General features: G+C 40.9%; 1 protein-coding gene across 1 annotated transcript; it reads left to right on the forward strand.

The window, feature by feature from the left end:
• Positions 1 to 770: 770 nt before the first annotated feature.
• On the forward strand, positions 771 to 15,952 carry card14 (caspase recruitment domain family, member 14). Its single transcript, XM_061092172.1, has 20 exons — positions 771 to 1,054; positions 1,452 to 1,589; positions 1,690 to 2,015; positions 3,761 to 3,919; positions 4,016 to 4,135; positions 4,312 to 4,437; positions 5,296 to 5,445; positions 5,804 to 5,932; positions 6,870 to 6,970; positions 7,322 to 7,377; positions 7,559 to 7,619; positions 8,974 to 9,190; positions 9,267 to 9,393; positions 12,315 to 12,555; positions 12,692 to 12,755; positions 12,850 to 12,952; positions 13,047 to 13,211; positions 13,898 to 14,016; positions 14,622 to 14,737; positions 15,619 to 15,952. The coding sequence occupies exons 1-20, from the start codon at positions 838 to 840 to the stop codon at positions 15,824 to 15,826; spliced, it is 2,943 nt and encodes a 980-aa protein (XP_060948155.1). The 5' UTR covers positions 771 to 837; the 3' UTR covers positions 15,827 to 15,952.
• The last annotated feature ends 654 nt before the right edge of the window (positions 15,953 to 16,606 follow it).

The raw sequence follows: 16,606 nt of genomic DNA on the forward strand, positions 1-16,606 counted from the left end.
GGAACTTGTGGGATCACTACGTTTCCTACATGCTCTAAAGTCCTTATGTCAGTATATCATTTACATTTGTGTGCTTCCCCTTGTTTGCATAAACTATGTACAGTACAGTAAACAGTAATTTCACACATGATGGTGGTAAGTTAGGTAACAGCAAGAGGAAACATCTGACCTTGCACTACGTCAGCTACACCTCCAACCTTATTTCCTTCTTAAACAGAGGACTTTGAACTTCACGCATCACTGTTTGCTGCTCTCACTGTGGTATGTGTGTTTGCGCTTCTGTGATTAGAAATGATTGAAGCCAACATGCAGTCAGTCTGCTTCTGTGCTACGAGAGGCCTTGTTCTCTTATGACTCAGGCTGCACCTTGACTCCTGTCAACAAACAGATTTGGCTTCGTTCACTAATAAAGCGAGGCAGAGGTTTATGATGGGATCCGATATTGAATCAGCTGCTTAAAGCAAATTCAGGAGACATATGTGTGGCTCACTTGACTAATGTGCGTGTGTGCATCTGATATGTAAATGTGCATGAGAGACTGCATTTCAGCTCTGTTTACACCAGCGGGTATTTATGCTTACCTCACAGAGGGCCTGTCTTACAGGTTTGTCCTTCACGCCCACACACACAAGCATTGCTTTGACAAAAACACCCATGGGGTGGGGAAAGTAGCTGATCCTTTTATAATGCTTTTCTGCTTCATCCGGTAATATTTACTTCCAGGAGCGAGTATGTGAACAGTGTCTATGCAGCTGTGGAAGTCTGCTTGCTCCGTCTGCTCAGGCTTCAGAGGGCAGACAACGCTCAGACCTTTAAACATTTATCCTCACACTCAGGATGGCAGGGGAGTGTGTTCCATGTGAGGGTCCAGACCTGAAGAAGATGGGTGAGGAGGAACTATGGGAACTGATAAATGACAACCGCCACCGGATCTCATTAGGGGTACGGCCATGCATCTTGATCCCGTACCTGAGGCAGGCCAGGGTGCTCACGGAGATGGACGAGGACGAGATCGTCTCCTGCCACAACCTCACTAACCGCTGCATGAGAACCAGTGAGATTTGTGACTTGACCTGTTGCTGTTCTGATATTATAGAAGGTTTTGTATTGTAGTCAGTGTGTAGTCGACAAATGGATTCTGTTTTGTCCCTTTTTACTGTGCCTGAATTGTTTACACTGACTGTTGAGAGTATTGCCTAGAGACAGCTGAAATCCCTGCATAACTGTAGTACTAAAAGCTAATTTTTATTAGTAAAACCTGCATGTTGTGCCACCTGACACTTTGAAAGTGTATTTGCCAGCTTTACTCACAAAATACTCTGATAGAACTCTTATTGGCTTGTTTTCTCTCAGAACAATTTAAATTGGTTTGATTCATATCTTGATGACCTTCGTGAGATTAGATTGATTCTGTTGGAGCAAGAGATATAATCAATGTCTACTGTCAACAGGCTACATGCTTGATCTGCTGAGGACTCAGGGGAGGAATGGTGCTGTGGCCTTACTGGAGAGCTTGATGATCCACTATCCCACCCTGTACACCCAAGTCACTGGACGCAAACCCAGCACTGAGCCCTCAAGATTCAGCGGTCAGTGGTTTGAAGTCGTCTGACTTTTTAAAGGATTATCTGTGATCTTTGTTTAATTGTCTGTCATTTCAACCACTGACCTACAGCGTTCTCCTTTCAGGTCTGATAAAGTACTCCGAGTTGACGGAGTACCTGGTGAGAGCAGTGACAGGGATGCAGAAGGAGCTCCAGGAGGCTCGTCGTGAGGTCGGCAGAATGACCACTCGCTGCACCTCCCTGGAGTCAGAGATTAGGCAGGTTACTGAGCAGGAGGAGAAATCCAGATGCATTCAGGCTGATAGTGAACGCATGCGTAGGCATTTGTGCTCTCTGCAATGCGAGGTCACCAAGTTGAAGGATGAGAAGTGTGACTTGTACGTGCGCTACACAGCAGCCATCGAGGAGAAATCGGCTGTGACCAAGCGTCTCCATGACCTCAACCTGCAGGTCAGTGATGCTCAGTAATGTTTCTGAGCTTAGAAAACCAGAACTTAGATTGAGTTTCTCCTCCCTTAAAACACAAAGCTGTAATCTCCGGGGAAAGTCCTCTAAAGGTCAGTTTTAAAGAACTGAAATCTGAGCATTTGCATGTCCCACCTCGGGAGGCACTGTGAATACAGACTCTGAAAACAGTTGTATAATGTCTTTTATGGCTGAGACTGCACTTTGTCTGAGAAAACAGCTCAAGTGACATCACATGAGAAATCTTGGAGACAATTTATTTTTAGCAGAAAGCCTGTTTAATAAAAAAAGGGGTGCTACAGTGAGGACTTCTTGCCAGAAAGCCTGACTAGCATCTTTTTCAGTTTGGTTTTGGCAACAATATTACTGGTTAAGTGTAGACATGATTTAGGTTAAAATAGACCCTATCACAAAAGCTTCCTTTGCACTCTGCCCCCTACACTACCCACAATGCAGCTTGGCCACGAGTGAAAGTATGTAACAAAGAACACATTTTCCATGTATCTCTACTCTCTAGATTTATTTTCTCGTACTTTTCAATTTTATTACACTACATATATCAGCAAAAATCTGTACTTTCTAATCCAGTTTTTACAAAACCTTACGTTACATGTTCACATAGTTTCTATTATGTTTTAAATGGAATCAATAAGTATTAGGTAATTCAATTGTTTCCCTGATCAAATCAGAGCAGGCAGGTAACATTAGACTTTGCCTCCTTCAATGAGAGCAAGCTGCAGCAGCATCACTGGTAAATAAGCACCTGAAATAGATTCAGAAGAGGCCACCTACTTCCTTTACTTTTTAGAGTGGATTTCAAAGTACTAACTTTAACTCAAGTATAAGTTATGTGGTACTTTTATTTTTATTTGAGTACATTTTTTGTCTATTTATACTTTTACTTTAGTTAAATGTTGAGTACTTCCCTGGCCACTGTCTACTACCATACATTTCAGCAGAGAGGTTGAAACAGTTTGTTGTGCTGTAGCCTGGGTAAACTCACTTCTTTCAAATTCCACAGATTCCATAGAATCACTTGAGGACATTCATCTGATCTATCTAATCTTATTTTTTTGACATGTAGTACTCCCTTCCCCAAGACTTGTAAACAGACCTGTTTTTCACAAGTTTCCCAAAATTATGGAAATGTTACACTAAACTGCTGAACTGAGCAAGCTTTAAATATGTGTCTCAATAGTGTCAAGATAGAGCAGTTTAGGCATCAGAGAGGTGAAAAGGATTGTGTTAGTAGCTGGGAGATACAATATGTCAAGAAATATATCATCATATATCCGTCAATATCGATAATTATCACAATAAATGTCACATTATTATTTCTTTGTTTAGTTAATTTTATATACATTTTCCTCAGAGTTTACAGACTTATTTATTCTCCTGTGTGAAGGTTGTGATTATAAATGACAAAAACTTTCTTATATTACTATTGATGAAATTATATTGTGATAATTATTGATTTTGCTTAATTGCCCATTCCTTAAGTTTTGATTATTCAGTACATTCTATATGACAGAGGCACATTTAAAAAAGAAAAAAATACTTTATGAGGTTTGATCATTTGTCTTCTATGCCTATCATGTTCATGTATGTATTGTACCTGAGTTGCATTGTCTAATGTTAAAAAAATAAGTGCTTCTATAAAAACTGATGACTGAGGAGACAGGGCATCATATTTTAACAATCCCACGATAAATAATTGTCTTGTGTGGCAGGTGTACCAGCTGCAAACGGAGCTGCAGAGACTCCAGCTGGAGAGTAAGTTGCAGAAGCAGTGCTCGCTCAGACGTACCTCTTTTGCCAAAACACCACAACTGCAGGAGGAGGTTCAGAAGCTGCGCTGCCAGCTGATGAAAGCAGAACAACTGGACCCAGTGAGTGCCATCACTTCATCATTCTGTGTTAAATTAGCTAATTTAGTGACAGTTTTCACTCACTCCTCGTGTCTTTGTCTGCTCTGTCAATGTCAGGCTCATCAGGACATCCTGGCCCAGGACCTGGCTGAGGCCATCGACAGCCAGGTGGAGCTTGCAGAGCAGCTCAGGTGCTACAGAGAGGAGAATGAACAGCTGCACATGGACAAACAAGGGGTGAGTTGTGTTGGTCTGCCAGTGGATGTTAAATGGCAATGCAAATTCAAGGGTGTGCCATACTGACTACTCCACTGCGACGCAGCACAATGGCGTGCCAAAGTCGGAATCTAATTGTAAGAGCAGGTTTTTTTTCTTTGTGTAGCTCGACAAACAATGGGTTTATTTGTGTTCAGCTCATGGACCAGAAGGAGGGTCTGAGCCTTCAGGTGCAGCAGTTAACCCTGGACTGTAACATGCACCAGCAGAAGACCACCATGATCCACAATCAGTTGAGGGAGCTGCAGGCCGAGAGAGACCAGGTAAAAGACAGATAACAGTTCCTTCACTCAAACTCTCCCGTCTTTGTTAAACATTTACAGAGTTTTACAGTCAGTATTTTCCTATTTAGATTCTCTTTGACTACATTGGAACTGTACGATGTACAGTATTACAGTCAAATAACTTGCCTCCACCACAGCCTGCTACGCCCACTGGGGAGTTTTGCATGTGTTCTGTGTTCCCTGTTTTATCTTAGCATGCTGCGTGGCTAATTCAGGGAAATCCAAATAATGGAGCGATCCGCGCCAAGCACAACTGTATTCCCATCTTATATCTTCTGTATAGTCACAGTTTCTTACACAATCTTTTTCAAAGTCCTGGTACCTATGATAATCTGGTGCTAATGAGCCAAACGATATTTCGCTATTTGGGAAACTTATAGTACAACTTAATAAGATGCTCCACATTCCTTATTTTAACACAGCAGTCTGACACATTGAAACAGTCTTATCTTCTGATACCCCCCCCCCCTCATAAAGTATGATTTTTATTCTTGAAATATTATGACAAGAACAGAGCTATATACAGTAAATACAGACATTTATAATTTCACAAAGTAAACCTAGCAGAAAATTCTTCTCCAGAAAATCCCTTCCACAACACTTGATCTACCAATTGTCCAATATATTCATCTTGTTGGTTTAAATAATTAAGATAAATATTTTATTAAGAATGAAGTGAGTTAGTACTATATCACTTTTCCTTACACATTAATTTTGCTTTAAAGTCTCATAATCACATCATTGAATGATGCATAAACATCGAGCGACATATGACTCATATATCATTCCTTTGTAGCTGATGTTGTGAAGTTGTTATGAATCTTCCCTTGTCTCTAGGCGTACCAGTCCAGAGACGAGGCCCAGGCCATGATCGCCCGCATCCTGGCTGAGAAGGACACCCTGAGGTGCCAGCTGGTGGAGCTCCGGGAGAAGACCTTCAGCCTGCAGGACAAACGCAGCGCCAGGGAGCAGCAGCAGAGCTCTGAGGTCATTTCTCACACACACATATATCAGCACACACATAAACACAACACACATAGAAACTACAATGTCACTTTGTAGAGCACATACTGTACCCCGTCAAGACCAACCTGTCCCTTCAAATTCAAGCTAGACCAGATTACACACACATAAATATCAGTTCCCTAAACGTGTCAGATTATTTCCATCAAGATCCATGAATTATTCTTTGGGGAATCCACACCCTATCTCGCAATGTTTAGGAGTTATAACAAATTGCTGAATCCACCCCCTGATCTGAATTTGCACCAAAACTGAATGAAACATAACCTCCTTGGCACAATTAATGAGAATGCTAATACAGTTGCCTATGATTGTGTCGTAGGAGGCGGATGACGACTGGGCGAGCCCGGGGTCCAGCTTTGAGGAATGCCCAAACTCAAACAGACGGAGACTTTGCCGCATGGACGCAATCAATCCCATGTCACTGAGTTCCTGCCAGTCAGACGTTTGTGTAAGTATGAGGTCAGCTACAATCACTTTAACAGGGCTGGTCAGATCTTGAGAAGGATATTCTTTACTTTTTCTTTGATTAGAAATCTCCTGATCCAAACATAAATTTTCACTTCATCCATTTTAGATAAACTTTTTATACCTCGGCCTGTGAGAAAATCAACGCAACTCCTATACTTGTATTGTGAATATGAAGCTAACTGCAGTAAGTTAATTAAGTGTACAAGTGACTTGGAATGGGGGAAACAGCTCACCTGGCTCTGTCCAAAGATCCATCTACATCCGTCTACAGCTCACTAATTAACAGCTTGTAACTTGTTTGTTTAGTCAGTGTACAAGGAAGGAGTGGGGCCAAGAAATAGCCCAGCACATAGAAGGTAACCATCAGACAGAACCAGCACGGACCAGCCTCTGATTCCAGTAGAGTAAATCTGACCAGCTCAATGGTAAATTGAGCTGGTCAGTAGCTGTTTCTCAAAACAAACATTTGCGAATTAAGTTTGGTATGGCTTGCTGAAAACAAAAGCATATTAAATATCTATATCTTTATTTGTTCATATTTTTTTCTCAAAATTTGTTGTTTTTTGGTCTAACAAGATATACAAACACCAACAATGCGGCACAATTTTTTTTTTTTTTAATAATTTAATTCAACAACATTATGGGTGCAAAACAGAGTAGCACTAATAACTGAAAACGAGAGGCTGGTATTCTAATAAAAAATACAACTAACAGTGGACTGAAAAGGAGAAACCAAAATCATCCGTGTTCAACCACTCATCTCCATCGTATCTGATATTATTGGGTGTTGAGGAGTGACATTCCAAATGAGACCCTGCCTTACATTCTATATCATTTAATTGATTGTTTATTAAAAGCTTGTTATTTTTGTTATGATGCTGATTGTCTTTTTGTTTGTACGTGTATTTGATGTCAAGAGTGAAGATCCTGCAGCAAGTAGTGTCCGATCCCGAACCGCAGAGCCACCCAGTTCAGATTCCCTCCGCAAAAGAGATGAAATACTACATGCAGACAACAGGTGTGTGTGTGTGTGTGTGTGTGTGTGTGTGTGTGTGTTTGTCTGTTGGCAGCATTTTACAGGAAGGCATCAGGAAGGATCACTCTTCTGCATTCCTTTGTGTCGCTGTAACATGACATGACTAGTTTCAGGTGGATTATAGATTTACAGCAATGAGAGGATCTACACAACAACTCACATGATTCCAAGAGAGACACAAATGAGTGTGATCAAGAGTAAATTGTAGAACAGGAATTTGCTGATGGAGTCTGTTGAGGAGCTAAACTAACTGATTTCACATTTCTAGTGTGTGACAGAGACAGAGAAAACACTGACGCTTTCATGTTTCCATTGTCTTTTTTTCTCTTGTAGTTTTGAAACAATGGAATCCGATTCTTTATTGGACGACTTCATTTTCCTCCCCAACAGTATGTATGGAAAACATCTAAACTCGTTGTTTACTGTCCCTGTTGTCTGGCAGCTCTTTCATTCGCCATTGTTCAATGTTGGACCTCGGCCAGGGCTACATACAGTGACACATTAACTCTGGCAGATAATTTACGGGGAAACCACCCTGCCAAAACATTTAACAGCCTCTCTTTTGTTTAGTGGGGATGGAAGACATGCCGCCACCCAGGCTGTGCTCCTCTAATGGCTCCAAGTCTGACGGGTGAGGAGATCCACTGGACCAACATTGTTACAAATAATGAGTTTCATAGTAACATTTTTCGTGTGGGATACGGCACTGCATATCCTTAAGGAGATAAAATATTTAAGAAGAGGGTAGTAAAGATAAAGAAGATTTGTAGACTAACTTGAAAGTACAAACATTCCCATGAATAACAGTACAAATGTCATGGTAATCCAGCTAATATTTCACTCCGGAGCAAATCAGTGCAAATCGGCCAACGAACTAAATGACATCCCTAAATTCATGCCACTAATGTTCACACAGCTCATCTGATGTGAAAGAAACCATCAATATTAAGTTGAGCTACAGCACCTTAAAGGGATTATTCACAAGAAAAATAAAAATTATCTCATTATCTACTCAATGCTAGGCCGAGGCGAGGGGTGGGTGAAGTGTATGAGTCCTCAAAACACTTTTTAAGGGGTAAACAGTGTTGCAGCCAAATCCAATACAATTGAAATAACTGGTAAACATGAAATGCATCCATATTGCTTGTGTGGTGTCAAATGTAGGTAATCCCTGACATTCATCAACAGCATAATTTACACCGTAGCCTAAATGTCCTCTGATATCCTCCTCTGGAGCCGAGTTCACGAGTACACAAGCTCTTGCCCCCGAAGGTACGCACGGTAGCGTCGCTACTTCGGGTGGCAGACATTTAGGCTAAAAAATAATGCTGTGTCAAGTCAAATGTGAATACCGGGGCCCCCTTGACACTTGAAACTACAGGAGCAGTATGGAGGCATTACGTTATGTTTTGTTCTTTTTACGTTTTTAAAGAATCTCTCACCATTTACTTCAATTGTATTGGATTTGGCTGCGACAAAGTGTAACCCTGAGACCCCAAACGTTTTTTGTGGACTCAAAAACTGAGTATAGTAGTGCGTAGATATTCTGAGAACTAACCCATTAGGATTTGTTTTGTTTCAGATGAATCAATCAAGCAAATTTTATTTGTATAGCCCATATTCACAAATAGCAATTTGCTGAACAGGACTTAACATGGTGGGACATCCTCTGTCCTTGGCCATCAACTAGAGTGAAGAAAAACTACCAACAACATATTTTTTTTAACTTTTAAATACATTTTATTTTAGTAAAAAAAACATAGAAACCTCCGAGAGAGCCCCAAGTGAGGGATCCCTCCCCCAGTAACATCAAAATTGTCCATCCTGAGCCATCACTACTATAAATGTATCATTGTTCTACCACTTCAGCTCTGGGTACAGCTGTACTTTTGGACATATTGTTTTTCCTTTCCTATGATGCCAAAAATCTAAACGTTCACCTGGCACATATATCCTTTTCCTCATCTTCTCTCACTGCTCACCAGCCTTTCACAGACTTCAGTCCCTCCCTTCCTGATGCGCACCCGTCCGAAAGCTATCCGCATCAGTGGCCGAGTTGTCAGCATCTCCTTCCAGGGGGAGGCAATGCTCAGCCAGCTGGTGGTTGTGGGGGGGAATAAGACAGGAGTGTTTGTACACCAGGTGACAGAAGGGAGCACTGCTCACACAGTTGGCATCAGCCCAGGGGCACAGATAGTGGAGGTAGGTGCAGTGTGTGTGTGATTTTTTAAAATCGCTGTTGCAATGGTGTTTTTCTCATCGTACTCTTTCTCTCCAGGTGAAGTACGAGCAGAACCAGAAGGCTCTGAAGATGGTGCTGGAGGACTCCACTTTAGAAGAAGCTATGTGGGCTCTTGGCCAGGTGACAGGCCTCTGCCACCTCTCCCTGCGCCCCAGGCAAGATGGTACGTCCAACAGCATTTACATAAAACACTTCCTGTGCTTTGTCTCATCACGAACCATTTTGTTTGGTTGTAGTGAATATGTTACTTCCTGCATTTCTCCACTCCTCAAGCCAAAATATAGATAATTGTAAAACTATTCACATCTGCACCAAACTTAACACGCTTATAAATATCAGTCCTCTAAACATGTCTGATTTTTTCATCACGATCCTTGAGATATTCTTTGACAAATTAATGAAAATGTTGAAAAAATCCTATACCACCATATTAACAAAAGTGTAATAAAGGCCATCATGAAGCAGCTTTTTTATTTTTAGATTTGACAGATAACCAGCTGCCACATGAGGTAACTTATTGGTTAACCCAACCTGCGGTTACTGTGTGGGTGTCACTGTCTTAGCTGATCTACAGCATTATTTAAAGTACACAAGCCTGTTGGACTCCACATTCCATAGATGAACAATGATCTAGGAGACAAAACAGAGCAGGAAAAACAAAGATTATGTGTTGGTTATTCTCTTGGTTGTGTAAGAGCCTGGCATTTGTTACAAAAGTGATTGTGAAGTTTAAATTAATGAATGAAGATTAGCTTGAATATATACCTGACCTTATCCAAAAATCAAGTCTGAACAACAACACAGTGAGGAGTTCACAGCAGCACAGTAAATTATCTCAGTTCTGACAAATTAGCATGACTGAAAAACTCTCTGAGAGGGGGCACATACTGTATTTACCAACCTCCTCTGACGTTTGGGTTTCAAAGAATACATCCAATGGTTTCAAACTTACTAACTGATTAACAATTAGACTTACTAGTCCGGATACATGGTCCATTCACACATAGTGTGTGGGACACACTGAAGCGACAATCTGAGATTCCGTGTCTTTAATATGCAGAATGGAAGGGCTTAATTCACAGAACTCTTTTTCATAAAAACACTGATGATTAGCTGCTAGCAACTGATGTCACATTTAGATACTCATCATAAGCACTTTTGTACAGGAATATATATCAATGCTCTGATTACTGGCCAACCTGCTCTACCTTATCCTCTGCCACAGCTGGCCACTCAAAATTTCAAATCATTGACACTGTAGTTGGTTCATTTATAGACCTGAGCCGTGTTCGGAATTAGTGAGTCCACTAGGTTTTATTTTTTCCATTGAATTGGCTCAAAATAAATCACAAATATCAAAATACCAGTCACACATTCTGGTGTCCTTTGTTGTTCTTTGAGAATTTCCACCCAAGGTTATTGATCACCAGTGTTGCCACAGTAACTTAGTTACTTTACAGATTACTTGATTTTAAAAGTAACTTAGTAAGATTACAAGTTACTGGATTTTAAAAGTAACTAAGTTAGATTACAAGTTACTTTATTAGTTACATTCAGAAGCTGCCAACAACACCCCCGTCGCCTCAACTTAAAAAGGACAACCGGTTTTGCCAACACTCATTTTATTAGAAGTGCATTTTTAACAGTACAATGTATCTCCTGACATTTTAAGTTGAACTTAAAAACTATTTCCTGAAAAAATACTTGTTTTTCTAAAATAAAATAAAGACAGTCTTTCTTGACCTGACATATTTAACTGTTAACACTGTAATGGCAAAACTTACTATTTATGATCTACATTGTTTATAAATGTAACTTTTAAATTATTTTCAACATGTTTTATGAACATTGTACCTGTTGTTCACAGCATTAGAGAAGCAAGGAGTGGTTTTACAAAAAAAACCAAGTGTATAACACCACTGATACTACATGTGGTGACCATAACTTTGGTCTAATCTTATGTAGTTATCGCATGTAATGAGTGAAACAGTGGAGTGGGGCGAGTGGTCTGCACCAGTTCTCAGTCAGCTGCTAGGCGCCAGCCGAGGCGCACCGCCTGGGGGGGGCCGCGCGATGGGAGGGTTCCCCCAGCGGGCGCCGTAGCTGAGGTGATCCGCGAGAAGAGCCAGAGTCGCCGCCGCCGTACCCGGTCCCCTCGGACGGCCCGCCTTCCGCACCTGCGACCGACACCACCCCTCGGTCCCAAGAGAAAGAAAGCCCCGCACCAGAGACGCCGTGAGGCGCCGCGGACGAGAATCTCCCATCCCAAAATATGTCGAGGCGGGCCGCACACCGAGCCCCCGGCTGCGTGGAGAGGAGAGCGCCGGGACGACTGCTCCCCCAGCCGCGATAATAATTTCCCACGGCACACCTGACGATCTCTCAATCAAATATATATTTTACTATTAATGACAAAATAGTAACGCACAGTGACTTGGACAAGTAACTTCAATCTGATTACTGGTTTGGAAATAGTAACGCGTTAGATTACTCGTTACTGAAAAAAGTGGTCAGATTAGAGTGACGCCTTACTAACGCGTTACCGGCATCACTGTTGATCACCAATGTGTGCATGTACGATTAAATTGCGATAGATGTTAAAATTACTTCAAATCCAGTCACACATTGACCTAACAAAAGATCACATGTCAATGAAATACATCCATGACAAGCACATTGAATAAAACTAAATAAAAGAAGCAAACACAAACAAAATATGAATGGAGGATGAAGTCATGCAGCTTCTTCCCAGGCAGAAACTTGATGACTTGATGTGGTCATTTGATGAGTGAAAGCCGGGTATTAAAGATATAAACCCCCAAAATACAGTACTTAACATCTCAAAGAATGGAAATAACATTTGTGTTTGCTAAGCCTTGGGTTTAAAACCCAATTACATTTCCCTTTTTTTTAATTGGTGCCATATTTTGCTTTATTATCAAAAGGGGCTGGTAACATTTGCCTGCTGCTTGATTCAACAAGCAACAGATTACATCACATGTACACAATGTACAGTTCAAGCTACAAAGTCACTATAATGTTTCTGTGTAGGTTGTCATTAAGTGTCCTCTGTCTGTTGTTCAGAATATGAGGCCCTGCTGCAGCAGCTGCACAACAGTGAGATATCATCAGGAGACTCCTTCTATGTCCGCGTCAACATGTCTCTGCCCGCTGGCCCCAACACAACCCTGGCTGTGTCCTGCGACAACATTCTGCATGTGACCAACACGCGACCCGCTGACACTGAGGACGCATGGCAGGCCAGCCAAGTTCACCCCTGCCAGCTACTGGACCTCCAGAGTGGAACTGTACCCAACTATTACAGGTGTGGTTCACTGATGAGGAATATACTGTAGACACATGGGAATGGGGGCGAAATTCAAGTCCATTGAAGTCACCTACATAAAAAATGAGGTGAAATCACTGCTCAGTTTCTGAAACAGATTTTTTTGATTTCACAGAGCACAAAGACTTCTGATTCGAGCTATTGAGGAAATGAGTTTTCAAACAAAGAAATCTCTCAAGGTAAGAAGAATCTACTTTCACCAAACACAAGCGATCCTGTTCACAAAAATCTGTAATCCAACATTATCCTTGGGATATTTCCCCCCTGGAGCAGGGGCGTGTGGTGGCCCAGAATAAAGAGAAAGAAGTGAGGATTGTGAGCACCGGGCGTCAGGGCAGGAACCCACTGTGGGTCAGTGTGGAGGATGACAGCTCAGGTATGACATCCTTTAGTAACACACAAGCATCAGAAAAGTGCATTTGTTTTGAGCTGTTTACACTTGCTTACAGTGTGCATACTTTCTCCTGTAGCTGATGCATCTAGACCCAAAAGTTCTGTATCCCTCATGCCCTACACCCTGGTCACCCCCCACTACCCACCCGTCTGCAGACCCGTCCTGCTGCTGCCCACCGTCCTGGGACGCATCCTGGACAAGAAGCTGGCAGGGTGGAAGGGCTTTCAGCTCTGTGAACCTGGTATGAAACACTGTGGTGTGAAATGTGCATTCATTCATTCACAGGTGCAGCATTTGCCATTGAAAACTGACTACTAGATACAGAAGGGCGATACAGTTTACTGAACGGACAGATAACACTGTTTGACTTCACAGATCACAAGTTTTATTGGTGACAGTTTGTTTAATTCCTCCTCTAATTTCATGATGTAATGGAAGTTGGTCGGCTCGCTCTTTAAACAGCCAGTCTCATATTGTACAGTGTTAAATATTTTATGGGTTTTTATGTCTCTGTAAACCCCGAAGGAAATAAAATGGGTGAATAAATAGTAATAAAAGGCTGTAACTAAGCTCACCAGTGTTCCCTGCAATGAGAAAGTTAAAATAAAAGTGTAATGGTCTTTGTGGGATAATTTGATTATAACAACAAAAAAGGACAATTTCAAGAATAGTTACAAGAACCAAAACACAGGATATGCAGAAGAAATTCTGCATCTTTGAGGTAATGTAACAAAAAAATTATAAAAGAGAAAACAACAACTGAAAAGTTAAAAATATTATCGTCATGTAGAGATTAAAAGAAAAATGATGACATTATACAAAATTCTTCTTATATGACTTTACTGTCATTATATGACATGTGTGATTTTTAATCCCTCCTGCCTGTTTCTATCTCCACTGCGTCGCCTGTCACTTCCTGCTCTGCAGAGAAGTTGAACTCCTGTGAGCACGCAGCCCGGCTGCAGAGGTCTGAGATCCTGGAGGAGTGTGAGCAGGGACAGCACAACTGCTACACCCTGCAGAGTGTTGAGAAAGTCATGAAGAAGGTCAGAACAAAACCAAACATTATATTTGCACACTTTCAGTACTTTAAGATTACAGCGTTGGTTGGTCTGTCACTTGGGTCCAAATTGAACTATCTTAACAATTATTGTGCAGACATTCATGGTCCCCACAGGATGAATTGTAATCCCTGTTTGATCCAATGACTTGATTTATATTATAGAGTGTAAATAAAGATGGATGACATGGCAGTTCCCCAAAAGTAAAGCCAAAGTGTCTCAATTGCCCCCTGGTGGCTGACTGCAGTATAGTTTGTTATAAATTAAAAAGAGTACACATCAAATAAAGTTTTTCATTTTGAGTAGTTCTTATCACACTGATGTTTGATCAAGGTAAGTTTAGTTTTAATGACTTACATGATGTGATAAAAGCAGTGATAACACTATAGCTACAACTGGCAGCTGTTTGTAGATTATTTCTATGTCCTTTTATATACAGCTTTAATGTGCTGCCATTTCCGAACCACGTTCTACTATGCAGGTTTGCAAAAGTAAAAAGACTTTTAGTATTTTTGAACTTGCATGATGCATTAAAATAAGTTTCACTTCAAAGCACTGCCCTTAAATCGTGCTCAATCTTCATCCTACAGGGGATTCACTGTGTGCTGCCCCTGGGCCTGGACTGTGTGCGGCGGCTGCACCGGGCCGATATCTTCCCTATCATCATCTACATCGGCCAGTCTGCACGGAGTGCACGTAAACTGAGGTGAACTCATCTTTCTTCTTCCTCTTATAAACACTCAGCTAGTGACCGAAATCACATTGAGATCATCACCATTAGAACTCATGTACAGTAATGAGTACTGTTGAACTGATGACCTCACTGACAACAGCTGGCAAACTGTGTTATTAAATCAACATTCCAGTGATAAGTCCAAAAATAGACACAAGGTAAATATCCGATTCTGTGAAAAGGGGAAGTACAGATCAAATGATACAAACATTTACATGTGGTTTACAATCATTTTCATGATCTCTTTTGTCACTCGATGCCTCCATATTTAATCTCTTATTTATTTCTGTAGTAAAAATGTGTTTTGCTCTCTTAGTATAACATCGATCGCAAAATTTGATCACAGCCGCTGTGTTATTCAGTTTATGGCTTTGTCTGATGCTACAAACCAGCAAGGAAATAAACTATGTAAGTAAATAGCCATGATAAAAACAAAAGAGGCTATAAGAACAATAGATGCTCTTCTTTGGTGGTGAGTTGGTTACTTTTAACATGTAGGTCACTACAGATACAGAATAAATGCTCTTTAATGTTTATAAAGTCAGACACCAGATTTCTTGTGGCCACCTTGGATTAAAAAACATCATTAGACCAGAAAAAGACTGAAGAGAAAAAAGACTAAACATGTCCTCTGGTGAATGCAATGTGCTCTGCTCTATTTCTGCTGCTTTCAATGCTAATAAAAACTGGTAGAACAGCCTCTTCTCTTCTGTTATTTGACTATTTAAACTATTTCTAGAGCAAAATCGGTTCTTTCAAATTCTGAAGGACCTGACGTTCAGTGCCTTTTCATAGTCAAAATCAAATGCAAATTAGACCACAAATGAACCTTGTCTTGCCTCCATCACCTCCAGGTCAAAGCTGCAGCGCCATGGCCAGTCGGAGGAGCAGCTCCTGGCGTGCTCAAGGAGCGAGGAACCGCTGCTGGACAAGCTGCCTTGTCTGTATCACAGCGTGGCATCAGACTCGTGGTGTGACCAGACGTCCCTGCTGACCAGCCTGCGCACCGTCATCTGGGAGGAGCAGAGGAAGATCGTCTGGGTGGAGCCTGATCTGTGGTGAAAGAGAAATATAAAGAAACAATAGAAAATATTATTTTTAAAAGGGCTTTTTATTACGATTGTAGAGTATTAAGAATGTATTGATTCGATAGAAGTACTTTACAAGTGATATTTTTGTAAACATGAGAATGTATCTGTGATACTTATGAGTAACTGCAAAAAATGGACTCTGATAATGAGATAAAGACATGAATATGCCTGTATTCATTATTAACTAAACATTTTCTTTAATATGTGTAATGTGCCGCCTCCTTTTTGAGGCTTGTTGTAAACACAGGTGTGAGGTTTTCACCACAAACAGATGGAAACAGACTAAAGTGACTTGAATATGTAGCTTCTCTACAAAATGTTGTAGATCATTTCCTGCTGTGAGGGATCTGTTACTATTCCAAGTGTTTAATCACACTGCTTCTGCCTGTTGTAATTTTACTTAAATTTTTTGTTCATTAGTACGAAACCGGATTCTTAAACGGTGAAAAATGATTCATATACAGTGGTGATTATTGAGGTCATCATATCGGTTGTTCTGTATCATGTACGCTGGGCCAATGAAATATGTCACTGTAACTCCTCTCTTCACTCTGGATGTCCCATCCTTCTTCTTCTTCATGATGCTGCCACACATCCATGAATGTTCAGTCTTTTGACTTAACCGTCAACTTTTACAAAACATGTCAGAACATCTTCATGGATTTCTGTGAATATTGTTTTGTTTCCAATGTGGCTCAGTATCCACTTAATATGAATGTGGTGAGATGTAATGGTTTATGTTCATTCAAGT

The sequence above is a fragment of the Limanda limanda genome, chromosome 2, assembly GCF_963576545.1.
Source record: "Limanda limanda chromosome 2, fLimLim1.1, whole genome shotgun sequence".
NCBI lineage: Eukaryota > Metazoa > Chordata > Actinopteri > Pleuronectiformes > Pleuronectidae > Limanda > Limanda limanda.